Source organism: Vespula pensylvanica, chromosome 5 (genome assembly GCF_014466175.1).
Source record: "Vespula pensylvanica isolate Volc-1 chromosome 5, ASM1446617v1, whole genome shotgun sequence".
NCBI lineage: Eukaryota > Metazoa > Arthropoda > Insecta > Hymenoptera > Vespidae > Vespula > Vespula pensylvanica.
Window position 1 is genome coordinate 5,649,392 of NC_057689.1, and position 13,398 is coordinate 5,662,789.

The 13,398-nt window shown below is 35.8% G+C and overlaps 1 protein-coding gene across 7 annotated transcripts in view; it reads right to left on the bottom strand.

Annotated features, from left to right (window-relative positions):
• LOC122629268 (leishmanolysin-like peptidase) overlaps positions 1 to 13,398 on the bottom strand; it is a 233,148-nt gene that overhangs the window by 34,905 nt on the left and 184,845 nt on the right. For all 7 annotated transcript variants that reach the window (XM_043812489.1, XM_043812492.1, XM_043812491.1 and 4 more), the window contains one exon: positions 3,470 to 3,552. In XM_043812489.1, coding sequence (XP_043668424.1) covers positions 3,470 to 3,552 — 83 coding nt within the window. The remainder of the gene's footprint in view (positions 1 to 3,469; positions 3,553 to 13,398) is intronic.

Sequence of the window (13,398 nt, forward strand, 5' to 3'; positions counted from 1 at the left end):
ACTAAATTCGGTGGAATCTCACTCACTATGTATTCTCCTACCCCGTTATCGCGAGTTAGTACAAGCTTACCAAAAAGTAAGTAAAAACTAATTTCATACTTTCGAACCGTACTATTATAATTTAGTAAGTATTGTGATTATATCATATCATATATTCTCGGATTATAAAAAATTAATATATATTATTTACGACTCTTTATAACTAAATAAAATACATACATTCTGCGTTATCCCGATACAAATGATTTCCAGAGAGTAAAGTAACTTTTCGCGTTTCTAAATATGCATTAGACGCAAATCAAGTGGATAAGAGAAAACACCGATAGGAACTCTCTGAATTTTTCATAAACCAAGATCACTGAGATAAAGTCGTTCACGGGAAATTTTTATCGTTGCGTCGACGTTTCTCTCACCAACTCACTTTCTTCCTATCATTTTAAGGATTTCTTCAAGATCGATCGTCATTTACAAACGACAGGAAATACATTAGAGTTCGAACGTCGTAACGTTTCGTAAAACGGCAGGAACGTCAAGTGTAAAATCTCTCATCGAACAGCGAAGAGTTCGAACGACGACGAGCTATCGACTCGTTTGTGTATGTACGATGTTTCTATCGCATAAAAAAAAAAGAAAGAAAGAAAGTAAAAAGAAAAAAAAGAGAAAGAAAAAAAGAACATGATCGTTTCTCATATCTCTCTATATATATATATTTTTGAAAATATAAAGTACATGACGAACATCAGACTATTTCTCTATTTCCGTTTACAATTTCCACACTGTGAATACTCTATAACATTTATAGCTTTAACCTTTCCTCTCGCATTTCGCGGTTAACTTTTCGTCGCTTTTAATGTCGTCACTCATGACGATTCGGAATCGAAAATGTATGTGTATATATATGTACCAGAGTTCGTGATAATGAGAATTTCCAACAAATTAGTTCTTTCACCAGACAAGAGAAAATTATTTTCGATTGAAGCTTCATCGATCTTTTTCTTCGTATTTTCAATTTGATAAACGGGTAAATAAAAAATATTATTTTCATAATAACTTATGAGTTCTCGCAGAAGTAAAGATATTTCTTTTTATTAAGAAAAATTCGATATATAGTAGGGCGAAGAAAAGAGAAGGGGAGAAAGAGCGTGGGGAGAGTCACATGACATTATCGTTCTTGAGGTGAAATTTTCTACACTGATATATAGACGCCGATCGTGCGAAATATTGGAATAAGACAGGTGACGAGTTAAGATAACCGACGGTTTTTCGCTTGGATTTTTATTGACTGTAATAACAGCGAAAGTTGCCAAAAGATTGATGTAAATACGTGTAACATTGGAATCGTTCTCCCACCCGCACACACACATACGCATATATATATATATATACACAGTATACTTATGTATGAGCGCGTTTACACGTTTATACACACTTTACTATCCTTTTCTACTATTGCCTTTTCTTTTAAAAATATTCGAGGCAAGTACGAGATATTTATTCGAGCGTGATAAACTCGGGATACACGAACGGTCGTAACGATGGTCCTTTCTATTCTTACCCCTCGCTAAGTTATCCCTATTCTTTTCCCCCAAGCCGATACTCGTTCTTGTATCAGCTCAATCGAGTTTACACTGACCGATGTCTAGACGACGATGACGTGAACGGCCGTTGAACGATTCACTCCTCTGTAATTTTCATCCTCGTAATCTCGTCTCGCAAGGGTAAATACGAAAGGGAAAAAAAACGGGGGAATCTTTTATCCTCGATCGAGTTTGCGTTCTCGTCTGCGACGGGTAATCTGCGCGGATTATTCCGAGAAGATAGACGTTCCTATCTAATCTCAAAGAACTTACAGACCCTAATCGATAATTTTCATTCACTTTGGTAATGAAACCTTGCTTCCTGTCTCTCCCTCTCTCTCTCTCTCTCTCTCTACCTTTCTTATTTTCTCTTTTTTTATTCTTTTTTCTTTTTCTTTCTTTTATTTTATAGTCTCGTTGAAATAACGATAACGTTCCATTTTAAATATAAATTCAGGATTCTTTGCTACGAAAAACGGGGCCAATTGCACGAGAGTATCGGCGACGTTTATCGGAACGGCCCACGCGGTGAGCGAAGCTATCGGGATAATCGAGTGATTCGAATAATGGAAGCTCGATTTTCCATCCCTCCTCGTGTCGGCGCCATTCCTATTCTATCGGCACATTTACATGCTAATGTTACGCACGATCGACAGAAAGCAAACTGACAGCTTCCAACATTTTAGCTTTTTAATATATAATTTTCTTTTTTTCTTGTTTTTCTTTTTATAACAAACATTAAAATCGATCGTTAAATCATCCTGATAATATATACGTAAGAAAATTCCAAAAATAACATGATAAAGCGATAGTTATTAATAATTATTTAGAAACAAAGAGGAAATGATAGAAAGTGAGAGAGAGAGAGAGAGAGAGAGAGAGAGAGAGAGAGAGAGAGAGAGAGACAGACAGAGAGAGAAGATATAGAACGGCGTTACTATGGTCGTGGAGTCGCAATTATCTTGGATTTCTACGTGGCCGCAAATGAACGCAGGAAGTGTCCGAGGTATTATTATACTCGCGGTATATGTACGTCGGAACATCGGCTGTACACTGTTTGGCCAACGACGTCGCGGTATATACGAGCGAGCTCGTATTAATTTAAGTTACGTAGGTAGCTACATACCAACGTAGAGATACGTACGTAACTGTGGCGACGTTGCGGTAACTGTAGCGACGAAAAAAGGTGTAGAATGCACCACAAATATTTGCGTTCTTTTCCCAGCCGTGCATACACCTACATACATTTTAATTTTCACATCCCTCTCGTTGCGCTGAGCCTCTACGAAATCGTGCAAATCTGCGCGACGATATTTTCATCTCAAAAGAAAAAAATGTCCGAAAAAATAGAAGAGGAACGTGGCCATTGGCCGTGCATACGATTTTATGAGATCGCACAACTATTTTGTGAGACGTAAAATTTGAAAAGAAGAAGAAGAGAAAGAAAGAAGGAAAGAAAGAAACGAAGCAATTGTTGAAAAGATACAAAAAAAAGATTCGTTGGGAAATTAGAAAATATTTAGATATTACCGACTGACCAACCGCAAAATTCAAAAAGTGAATGCTTCATAACGCGAACAGAAGTTACTTGCCTACGGTACGGCGGTATGGCGATGAATTAGACCAGCCGTATGCGGCGAACGCAAATATATATACATATTCACACCCTTTTAGCTTAGCATTTCAGTCTCTATGCAAATAAACGCGAGTGCCTCATCGGGCGTATATGTAAAACAAGTATGCATATGTCGTAGCATTCTACAATATTGTGTTTCTCTTGTCTCTTGTCTCTCTTCCTCTCTCTTTTTCTCTCTCGTTGAAATCAAATTATTCGCGATATTAATGGCCCCGTTAAAAAAGCTATCCCGAATCAAAAAAATGCATATTCTAACCTGTTCAGTCTGATGGTATTCTTCGTTTCTCGTACCATAAGTGCTCTTTCCCAAAAGTGCACGGCTTCTGGCAGGATTGTGTTCTGAAAAAATGGTAAATGTGAGAAGAAACAATGAAAATAAAAAGGAATGAATATGAATGATAGATATGAATGAACACAGTATATATGTATTTTGAATACATATAAATTTATATATATATATATATATATATATATATATATATATATTACGGAATGAGTAAATCGTAGAACCGATGCCTACATACACGGTGTATTCGAAATAATGCATGGCATTAATTAGAAGCAAATGTAAAATCCAGGTTTGAAAGAGAACACGCTTTCGTGTGCGCGGAGCGTCGTTTAATTTAAGCCATCTCTGTTGTTTCATAGCTACACGATGAGGAAGAGAACAGAGTTGAAAGAGAGAGAGAGAGAGAGAGAGAGCTGGATGACTGTCATTTTCGCAGGGCGTATCTATGCTATCGGGCTTGGTAATACTGTGCGGCATGAGACACGGATAACAACCATTATATCGCGGACTGTATTTACTTTCCTGTTTCATCCCTGGGATCTCTGTGGGTTCATTTTTCCTCTCACCCTATCTTTTTCTTTTTCTATCTTTCTCGTTCGCCTACAACAAAGCCGCATCGTCACGAACGAGTTTGAGAAAAATGTCGGGAAAAAGAGAGAACGAATTTTGAAAAAAAAAGAAAAAGAAAAAGAAAAAAAAGAACGTCTACGAAGGAAATAATGCTTTGCTAGGAGGAGGGACGAAGGGAACTAGAGAGTGGAATAACTGGTGCGAGAGAAAAACGTCACGGTGAGCTTTCTGAAGTTCTAGCAGAAACGAAAACAGAGCTACTTTGCTTTTGATGCTGGCATGAGATAGACGGAGAGTTAGAGAGAAACAGAAAGAGAGAGAGAGAAAGACAGAAAGAAAAAGTGAGAGAGAAAGATTAATTTTCACGTTAACGCTTCCGTGAATGCAGAAGAAATCGCCAGTGAGGACGACGATTCTATTTTTGCGAGTTCAACTTTTCGAAAGCACAGTCGAAGAATGAAACTGAGAAATATTGTATTTTAAGTCTAGCTTGTGTATACATAGAATTTATTGAAAGTTAATTGCGAAAGAGAAACGTAGAATTTTATTTATTCAGAAAAAAAACGATAATACATAAATAAAAAGTAGACAAAATAAAAATCAGGAATAAAAATTGTGATCAAATTCTAAAGATAGCAAAAAGGAAGCCGAAGAATCGAGAAAGGACACTCAAGAGAAAAATGAATTATTAATCAAAAGAGAAAGAAGAATTAACGAGGTAAGATCGTTAACGTAAAAAAAAAACTTGAAAGAAAAGATGTTAACGTGGTACATCTTATCAAACGAAACAAAAAATGACATTACTTATGAAGGTTGAGCGGTTTGATTCGATATCATTTTCCAGAGATCGATAAGTTGACGACAGAAAAATGTTCTTGCAAAGGATCGACTATTCTTTTCGTTTTTGGTTGAAAGAAATATATGAAAAAAACGGGGGAGGAAAAAGGAGGAAACTGACGGCGTTACTTCCGGCTGGCTTAAACAAACGATCGTTAGACGGGCAAAGAAGAAAGAAGGTGAATGGAATTGGAGAAAGTGAGAGAAAGAGAGAGAAAGAGAGAGGGAGAGAGAGAGGGGGAGAGAGAGGGAGAAAGAGAATGAGGAGGGTTTCGAAGACGAAGAAGGAAGTTAGGGCTCGGCTTGGTAGGTGTGCGTCATTAATATCGGCCTAATGGCGAACGGCTGATAATTAAAATCCGAGCCGAACAAATGGTCCCAACGAAAGGGCGCGGACGTGCGAACACTTCATTTCTGTCTTTTAATTATTTTTCACCGCCGATTGTGTGTCGCCAAACGAACGACGCTTGGTCATTAACCGCTCGCGTTGAATTCTCATTCCTTTTCTCTTTTTCTTTCTCTGTCTTTCTCTCTCTTTCTTTTTCTTTCTACCTTTTTCGCTTTCATCAGTACAATACTACTACAACGGTCGTGCTTTATCTTCTTTTTCCTTAAGTACGATTAAGGCAAATGGAAAGCGTACGCGCCGACGAGAAAAGTTTGCAAATGCAACTTGTTAAGGTCTAACTACGTTAAGAGACGAACAACGAATATGCATTACATCGACGAAATGTCAAAAATCACGCTTAACTTCATTTACAATCCACCGTTAGAGCGTGGATCGAATGAGCCTCGTCACGAACCGTGCCTTATGAAAAATTTATTTAGCCCCGAGTAAATTCGATATCCCCCTTCGAGCATAGGAAAGGAGGAAGCTTTATATATAACTATGTAAGAGTTGTGTATATACATATATATATATATGTGTGTCTGTAGGTGTTCCACGAAGTGACTAGACCATTTAAAAGCTCACACTCGTCGGCCATGTCCTAGAAATCGCAGGTGAAAAGTATGCGATGCCACGTCAACAACCGACAGATAAATTTTGTATTGAGTGCGTCCATGCGCTCGGACGAGTCACTTATTCCATAATAGTGTGAGGAGAAAGAATGAAGGTGGAAAGGGAAATGGAGATAGAAGAGTGGGAAAAAGTGAAAGAGGTAGAGGAAGAGAAGCGAAAAGCATGGATGGACAGGTAAAGAGGAATGTTTAAAGGCCATTTTGTGGCTCGTTACGCTCGATTTCCTCTTTTCCTCTTCCTCCCTATCTTCTTCCTCCCTTTCCCATCTCTCATTTCGAATAAACCGATTCATGAGTCAAGCCGTCGAAAATATTTGTAAGAGATAGAAATATCGAGCGACTGGGACGAGATGGAAAATGACGATTTTTTCCTCGTTGCCTAGATAGACTTCCGTTTCTTTCTCTCTCTCTCTCTCTCTCTCTTTCTCTCTTTTACTTTTGCTGGTTATATTCCCGGCCTGTCGCTGCGTGTAAAGAGTCGACAACACAATAGACAGAGTAGGAGGAGACACGTGCCAGAGTTGCGATTATTGTTGACAGAGATGACAGGAACGACACGGTGGGACTTTTGAAAATTACTCGTAAAATACTGAGCGACAAGGTATTCGTTTTAGCGTCGATCCGTTCGAGAGTACTCTTTAAAAAAAAAAGTAAAAAAAAAAAAGGATGTAATATACATATGACATGTATACGACTATAGCATGTATACATATACATATGCATACATATAGATAGCATATTATACGTAAAGCGAGGGATCGATGCGAATGGATTTTCTGAGAAAGATAGATGATAAAAGCTTTCGTAAAGCGCAGGACTTTCAAATATCTCTAGGAATCGGCACGTAACAAAATTTATGATATTTATGCAGAATAAATGACACCTTGCCAATTTCGATGACTTCAAAATATATTGGCAAGATTAACATTCTAAATATTTTCTTCTTCCCTTAAGTATCATTACCACTCGATCTTAATTTCGGAGGATTATATCTTTAACAATATACATATTCAATATCTATTATGTATCTTTTAAGGGGTTAAATAGGTTCTTTCGAGGGTCAAATATGGATTAGATTTCGAATTTATTATAAATAAAAGAAAGAATTACGGTATATATTAAACTTTATTGAATATTATCAGGTTTCGCTTGGAAATGGAAAGATTTCTATCATTATCAAAATCGAATTTATATGAAAAAAAAAAAAAACTTTGCTATGTATTCACAACATAATTATGTTCAGATGTTCTACAACAGAGAATGTTAGCTCGTGTTTCCTGTCATAGATGTTCTAGTTTGTACATCGTTCTGTTTACATCAACGAAGTTTATTTTATGATTTACTGTCAAATACTTATAGTTATCATTATTTAGAGATTTGTATGATTTCTAGTAGTTCAATATAATTCTCGTATCTAGTTTAATTTACTTCTGTATAACAGAAAATAAAGTTTTATAATTTCAGTCTAGGATTGATTTAACAAAAAGTTACTTACTATAGTATTCCATACATTCAAACAAATATTGTCTAGTAACAAATTGACTCTTGTTGTATTTATATTTGCCAATCTTGATTTCATTAATTCTTGCATTTAAAATGTTGGTCGGGGAGTTTAAATAATTATCATTAATGAGTTAACTTTAGATTGAACTTTATAAAAACGTGATTGTATAACTCCAAAATTCAAGTGTAATTGTAATTTAAGTTTAATTGAAATGTTTTTTTGCAAATTAGTCCAGTCGAAAATATCCTATATTCTCTATAATTTTTTTATCAAATTATCGAAAGGAAAGGCGGAGGATCAATTTTTGTAGTATCTTAATCAGATAATCATAGTAGCTCATAGATAAAAATAAAATTCTTGATATTATATAACTAATGAATCATTTTATTTTTTTTCCTATGAAGATTATTTAATAAACGAATATTTCGTTAGTCTGAAATATAATACAACTTGAACGTTGACTTCCATTAGCGCAGGTAGTAGTAACGCGATATCCTATCTTAAAATCTCGAGAAACCGAAGCAGCGTTCAAATTACAAGACGAGCGAAAAGAAATTCGAATTATTATGAATGCATAGATATTTGAATAATTTGTCAAAATTTGCTTATAATTCTTATCGATCTTATTAATATGTAATTTCTTCTCTTTTTTTATATTATTCTAGATTGAAAAACAAATTCAACTGTATGCTTTATTTCTAATGCTGAAGACAAGCTACAACAATACTTTTCGTACAATTTATTTATGGTACACATTCATTCTCTTAAATCTTTCCTATCTTCTTCCGACGTGGTTAATACTCTGGACGACGTTATATTTATCGTAATTGGAGGAAAGGCAGAGTATACGTCCTTTATCAGAATATCGCGCAAGTCCCACAGCCTTATCAGTTTCCCAAGAGTCCGTCCCTTGTATAATACCTTCGAATACGTAGGAAGTACAGTAACATTGTCAGATATTGCCGTTGAAATTCTCTGGGCTATCTGAGAGACAGAGAAATGTACATACAAATATATATATACGTACATACATACATATACATATTTATATAAACATATACATATATATATATATATATAAATATATCTATGCGTGTGTGAGTACGTATGTGTATATATATTTATATAAAAGTTGTAAAACTTAGACAGTCCTCGATTTCCTTCTTCTTTTGATACACTTTACGATTACGATCGATATTATATTGAAAATAGAATTAGTTAATATTATGCCAATCAATTTTTAATCTTGCAAACATGATAATCAATGGGATTTTATTAAAAATAAATGCTATAACAATTACATAATTAATCTTATATCGAGCTAATTGTATGCGATATTCACTAATAAATTCGAGCAATATGAAAACCCATTCATCTTTTGACATATTGTTCGAAACTTCCGACATAATGGGACTGTTATTGTTGATATTTAATTCCGCCTACTTAATGAAGCAATTCGTTTGACGTCACTTCCGAAAATCGCATTTATACGTCGACGAAAAATGAGTTGGGGCGTGTAAAAGGAGGATGCAAGTGATAGATCAATGAGAAAGTATATGGAAGGGAGAAAGCGGGAGAGAGAGGGAGAGAGAGGGAAAGAGAAAGAGAGGGGGAACAGAAGGTATGCTTAAAAGGACCAGCAATATCTCGAGGCGGCCAAAAGAGGAGGCGAAGGAGGTGACGAAGAGAGCGTGATGAAGGTCGGAAAGTAAGGGGTGGATCTTGCTTTATCGGGGTTTGCACGGCTAGTTAGACGTTGGTATTAAATGCAAATGCCAGGCCACATTTAAATTTCAGATGCAATTAGATTCATTTACTCTCGCTGGCAGGTGGAGTGGGAGGTGAATGAGAATTCCACCGCGAGAGTGGTAGCTACTGTTTCGAAAGAGAGAAAGAGAGAGAGGGAAAGAGAGAAAGATGGAAAGCGCAATTGTTCGACTTTACCAAGAAAATTCCAAGAGAAAATCCATATCGCGATAAAAATTTAACGAATAAATCAAGCATCCCGTTGACGGACAGATTCCACAAGTAAAGATTGTCCTTTATGAAAGGGACTTGCGACACTTCGTGAGAACGACGACGTCAGATTCAAACGATTTATGATCGCGGTAAGCGCTACTTTATTTGTCATAACAACTTGACATTCCGTGTTGAAGCTCGATAATCGATGCTAATACGTAGAACCGATAGACTGAGATGAAGGATAGAGTAAACATAAACAATGTATTTTTATATCAAATATGTATGTAATCTAGATCGTATCGTAATTTTATAAACTCTATATTTGCTCCAAATGTTTCATCATTGATTATGCGATAAGAAAATTTCTTTTCTAAATTTAACTTTCCATTTCTTTACTTCTTTTACCTCTAAATATAAAGCGAAAAGAATTCAATTAAGACATCGACATTCTTTCCAAGTCGTTTTCTTTCTTTTTTTTTTTCATATAAATTCATCCATTTTGCCGCTTTTAGCTCCGATCTTGAAGATAGATAACACGGAGTGTAAGTACGATAAAATCAGGGATAAGCTGTCGGATCGATATTATGCAGCTTGACTACGTCATTTATGGACACGCTAGTCGAGACCGCAGAAAGACGGCTGAGTCATACAGCGCGTATTCCCATAGGTAGAAGTAGAGTAAAAGGTGAAATGGTGTTGGTGCTGGTGCCACAAGGTTGAAGTTGTCGCGCAAATCAAGCGGACAACTACATACATCGATTTATTGTGAGATCGAACCATAGAATTACTAGCAACGTGTAAGCTTCCTAATATTGAAAAAATCAGAATAATTTCCTCTCGAGGTACATTTTTTGAGATTTTAAGGTAAATGTAATTTTCTTTTTCTTTTCTTTCTTTTGAAAACAATTTATGAGAAGTAACGAGTCGTTATAATAATATTATGCTTACCCGCTGTAATATGCTAACAATAAACATCCCGTATAAAACCGATAATTATCAATAGGTCAAAGCTTTGAAATAATTCATGTAAAATATTTAACATAAAATTGCTGATACGTTGAATTACCTTCTCTCTCTCTCTCTCTCTCTCTCTCTCTCTCTCTCTCTCTCTCTCTCTCTCTCTCTTTCTCTCTCTCTCTCGCTCTCGCTCTCTTTCTCTCTATACGTGAAATAGATAGTGTAACTCGTAAATTAAAAATTACATTAAATGGCAATACCTACTTATCGACCTAGTTTATATATGTCCATATTCTATTTATACATATAAATTTCATGAAAAGGTAACGCGGCTCTCAAGCGTTTAACGCCACGGCAGAATGAATTTAAACGGTGTTGTTAGTTCGTCGAGTTCGTGCATTAACTACAGCTCCGTTTCCTTCTCTCTCTCTCTCCCACCCACCCTCTCTCTCTCTCTCTCTCTCTCTCTCTCTCTCTCTCTCTTTGTTTCTGTCTCAGTCCAACTATCAGCCTTTTACATCTCACGGTCGTCGTAAATCTCTTTGGTAGAAGAGAGTGTCGGCTACGAGGTGCATCCTACCTCTCGTCCGTTCGTTGCAACAACGCTGAACCCGTCAACTACGTCGGCGGAACTTTATAAAGTGTTCACAGGGGGGAAAAACGAAAAAAAGAGAAGAAAAAAGATGGAAAAGAAAAAGAAAAAAGAAAAGAAAGAAGACAAAGTCAGAGTTCGCAGGTTTGGAAGTTAGAAAATTGGAGGATGAGAGAGATACGCGAAAGGTAAACGTGGCACGCGTTTGAAGGGGGGGTCGTAGGTTGGGGGTTGATTCTGGAGGCTCGAGAAAACTTTTCAATCCTACATCTCTGGTGGCTCGCACAGTGGAGAACCTCCAGCTTTTTTTGCTTCGTTGAACACGTCCAGCTACGTACGTCACTCTCCTCTTTCTCTTCTCTCTCTCTTTCTCTCTCTCTCTCTCTCTCTCTCTCTCTTCCTTTTTCTCTCTTATTCTCCCACCTCTTCTCTTTTAGCTCACCGCGCGAGAGCCACTTTCAAATTGGGCACTCCGCCAGAAAAGTCAATATTTCGTGGAGGAAACACGCCTCAGTATAATGATCGTTCTTTTCTCTCTCAAACAGTATTACACTTTTCTAGAATGAGAGAAAAGAGAGAAAAAAGTGGTTGAAATTCGTACTTACTCTGTTTCTTGAATCACTATAAAAAAGTATGATTTCAATTATCTATTGATAAAATATCACGCAAAATGTTTTATCCTCTCTTTTTCATCGAAACATATTATAGTGCGGTATCTCCCAAAAATAATGGAAAACACTGCAATGAATCGATAAACATATTTACTATATGGAAGTAAACAATGTATGATGATCAGCTGTAGGATGTTTAGAGATACGAGACGATAAGACCTACAAACACGCAAACGCAGATACTTCATTTGAAAACTAATTATCACAATTACGCTAAATAAGTCTCAAAGGAATGATTCTATAGGATTTCCCTCATTCAATCGATAACAATAACCTACTCGAGGTGAAATTCAGCTTTTATGAGGGAACAATAACAGAACGAATACTTCGTTCTTTTCGTTAAAGACATATCGTTCTGGAAAGTAACTACAGCTCTCTCTCTCTCTCTCTCTCTCTCTCTCTCTCTCTCTCTCTCTCTCTCTCTCTCTCTCTCTCTCTCTATTTCTTTCTCTATGCTTATTTCATCGAAGATAGTAAGTAACTACTTGTTATTTACTGACATATTTGACATCGAATGAATCTTAATGAGAAATGCTCAGTAGCTGCGGTACATAGAGATGCAATTAATGTCCGTCTTACTTACTCTTCCTCCAACCATCCCACTCACCCTCACCCGCAGTAACTCTCTCTCTCTCTCTCTTTCTCTCTCTCTCTCTCTGTCTCTCTTTCTCTCCCTCGCCCTCAACTTCTTTCACGAAAATAAACTAGATGACAAAATTAAATAAATACTGAACAAAATTAATAGTGAATCAATTTAAAAATGAAATAATTACATATGTTTTTACTAACATTTAACATTATACATTCCAATACTAATATTCAGCTACAAGTTATTAATTTATTTGAAACAATCATTCATTCATAAATGAATGCTGTTTCGTTTTATAATCTTTTGTATTTTGAACATAATTGCCATAACATCGCAGTAGAGGTAATTATAAAGATTAACCCAAATACACACATGCACGCATACACAAACACACGCACACACACAGAAATCCGTTTATTCTAAAAATTAGAATATCTCATGGAAGACTAATTTAACGAAACAAATTCTTTTCCAGATTTCTTGGACACAAAGGGATATAATATACGGACCCACACTACATCTTATTTTGGAACAAAACCGAAGGAGGAAAAACAAAGTCCGAATCATCTTAAGTTAGATGGAATCTGATGAGACAAATACAACACCAAGCAACCGAAGATTGTTTACTATCGCAAAATATTACAATTACTATTATAAATATATAAATAATATTATTATAAGCAAAATATAAATTATATTATTGTAAACAAAGGATGAACTTCACACCAAACAAGCTTCGCTAACTGTAGCACCAAATTTCGAAAGCAGATGAGATTAAAAGAAGTTCGTCCATTGTCCAACGCAGTGTATCAAATTATAAAAATATATATAATCTTATTAAACTATAGCGAAATTAATAAAACAATGTAAATAATTATATATATATACCAACCGCAATGTATTCAGGATGTAATATTAATAAAAATAAAAATAAAAATTTTTCATTTCAATAGAAACTGACTGTGTACTTTACTAAATCCTAACAAACTACCACTCCCGAAAAAAATAAACGATATAAAAATTAGAATTAAGATTAAAATTTGCATCAGAATCACAAAAAAGCCGCAGAGGTGGCACGTGAAATCCTGCCATCTCCAGGTAAGTCATATTCTCCTGTTAAAGTTTAAATTTCAGGCAACACGAGAATTTTTCCCGCAAACCGAGTTTTGTATTAGGATCACATGATGTGCGAAG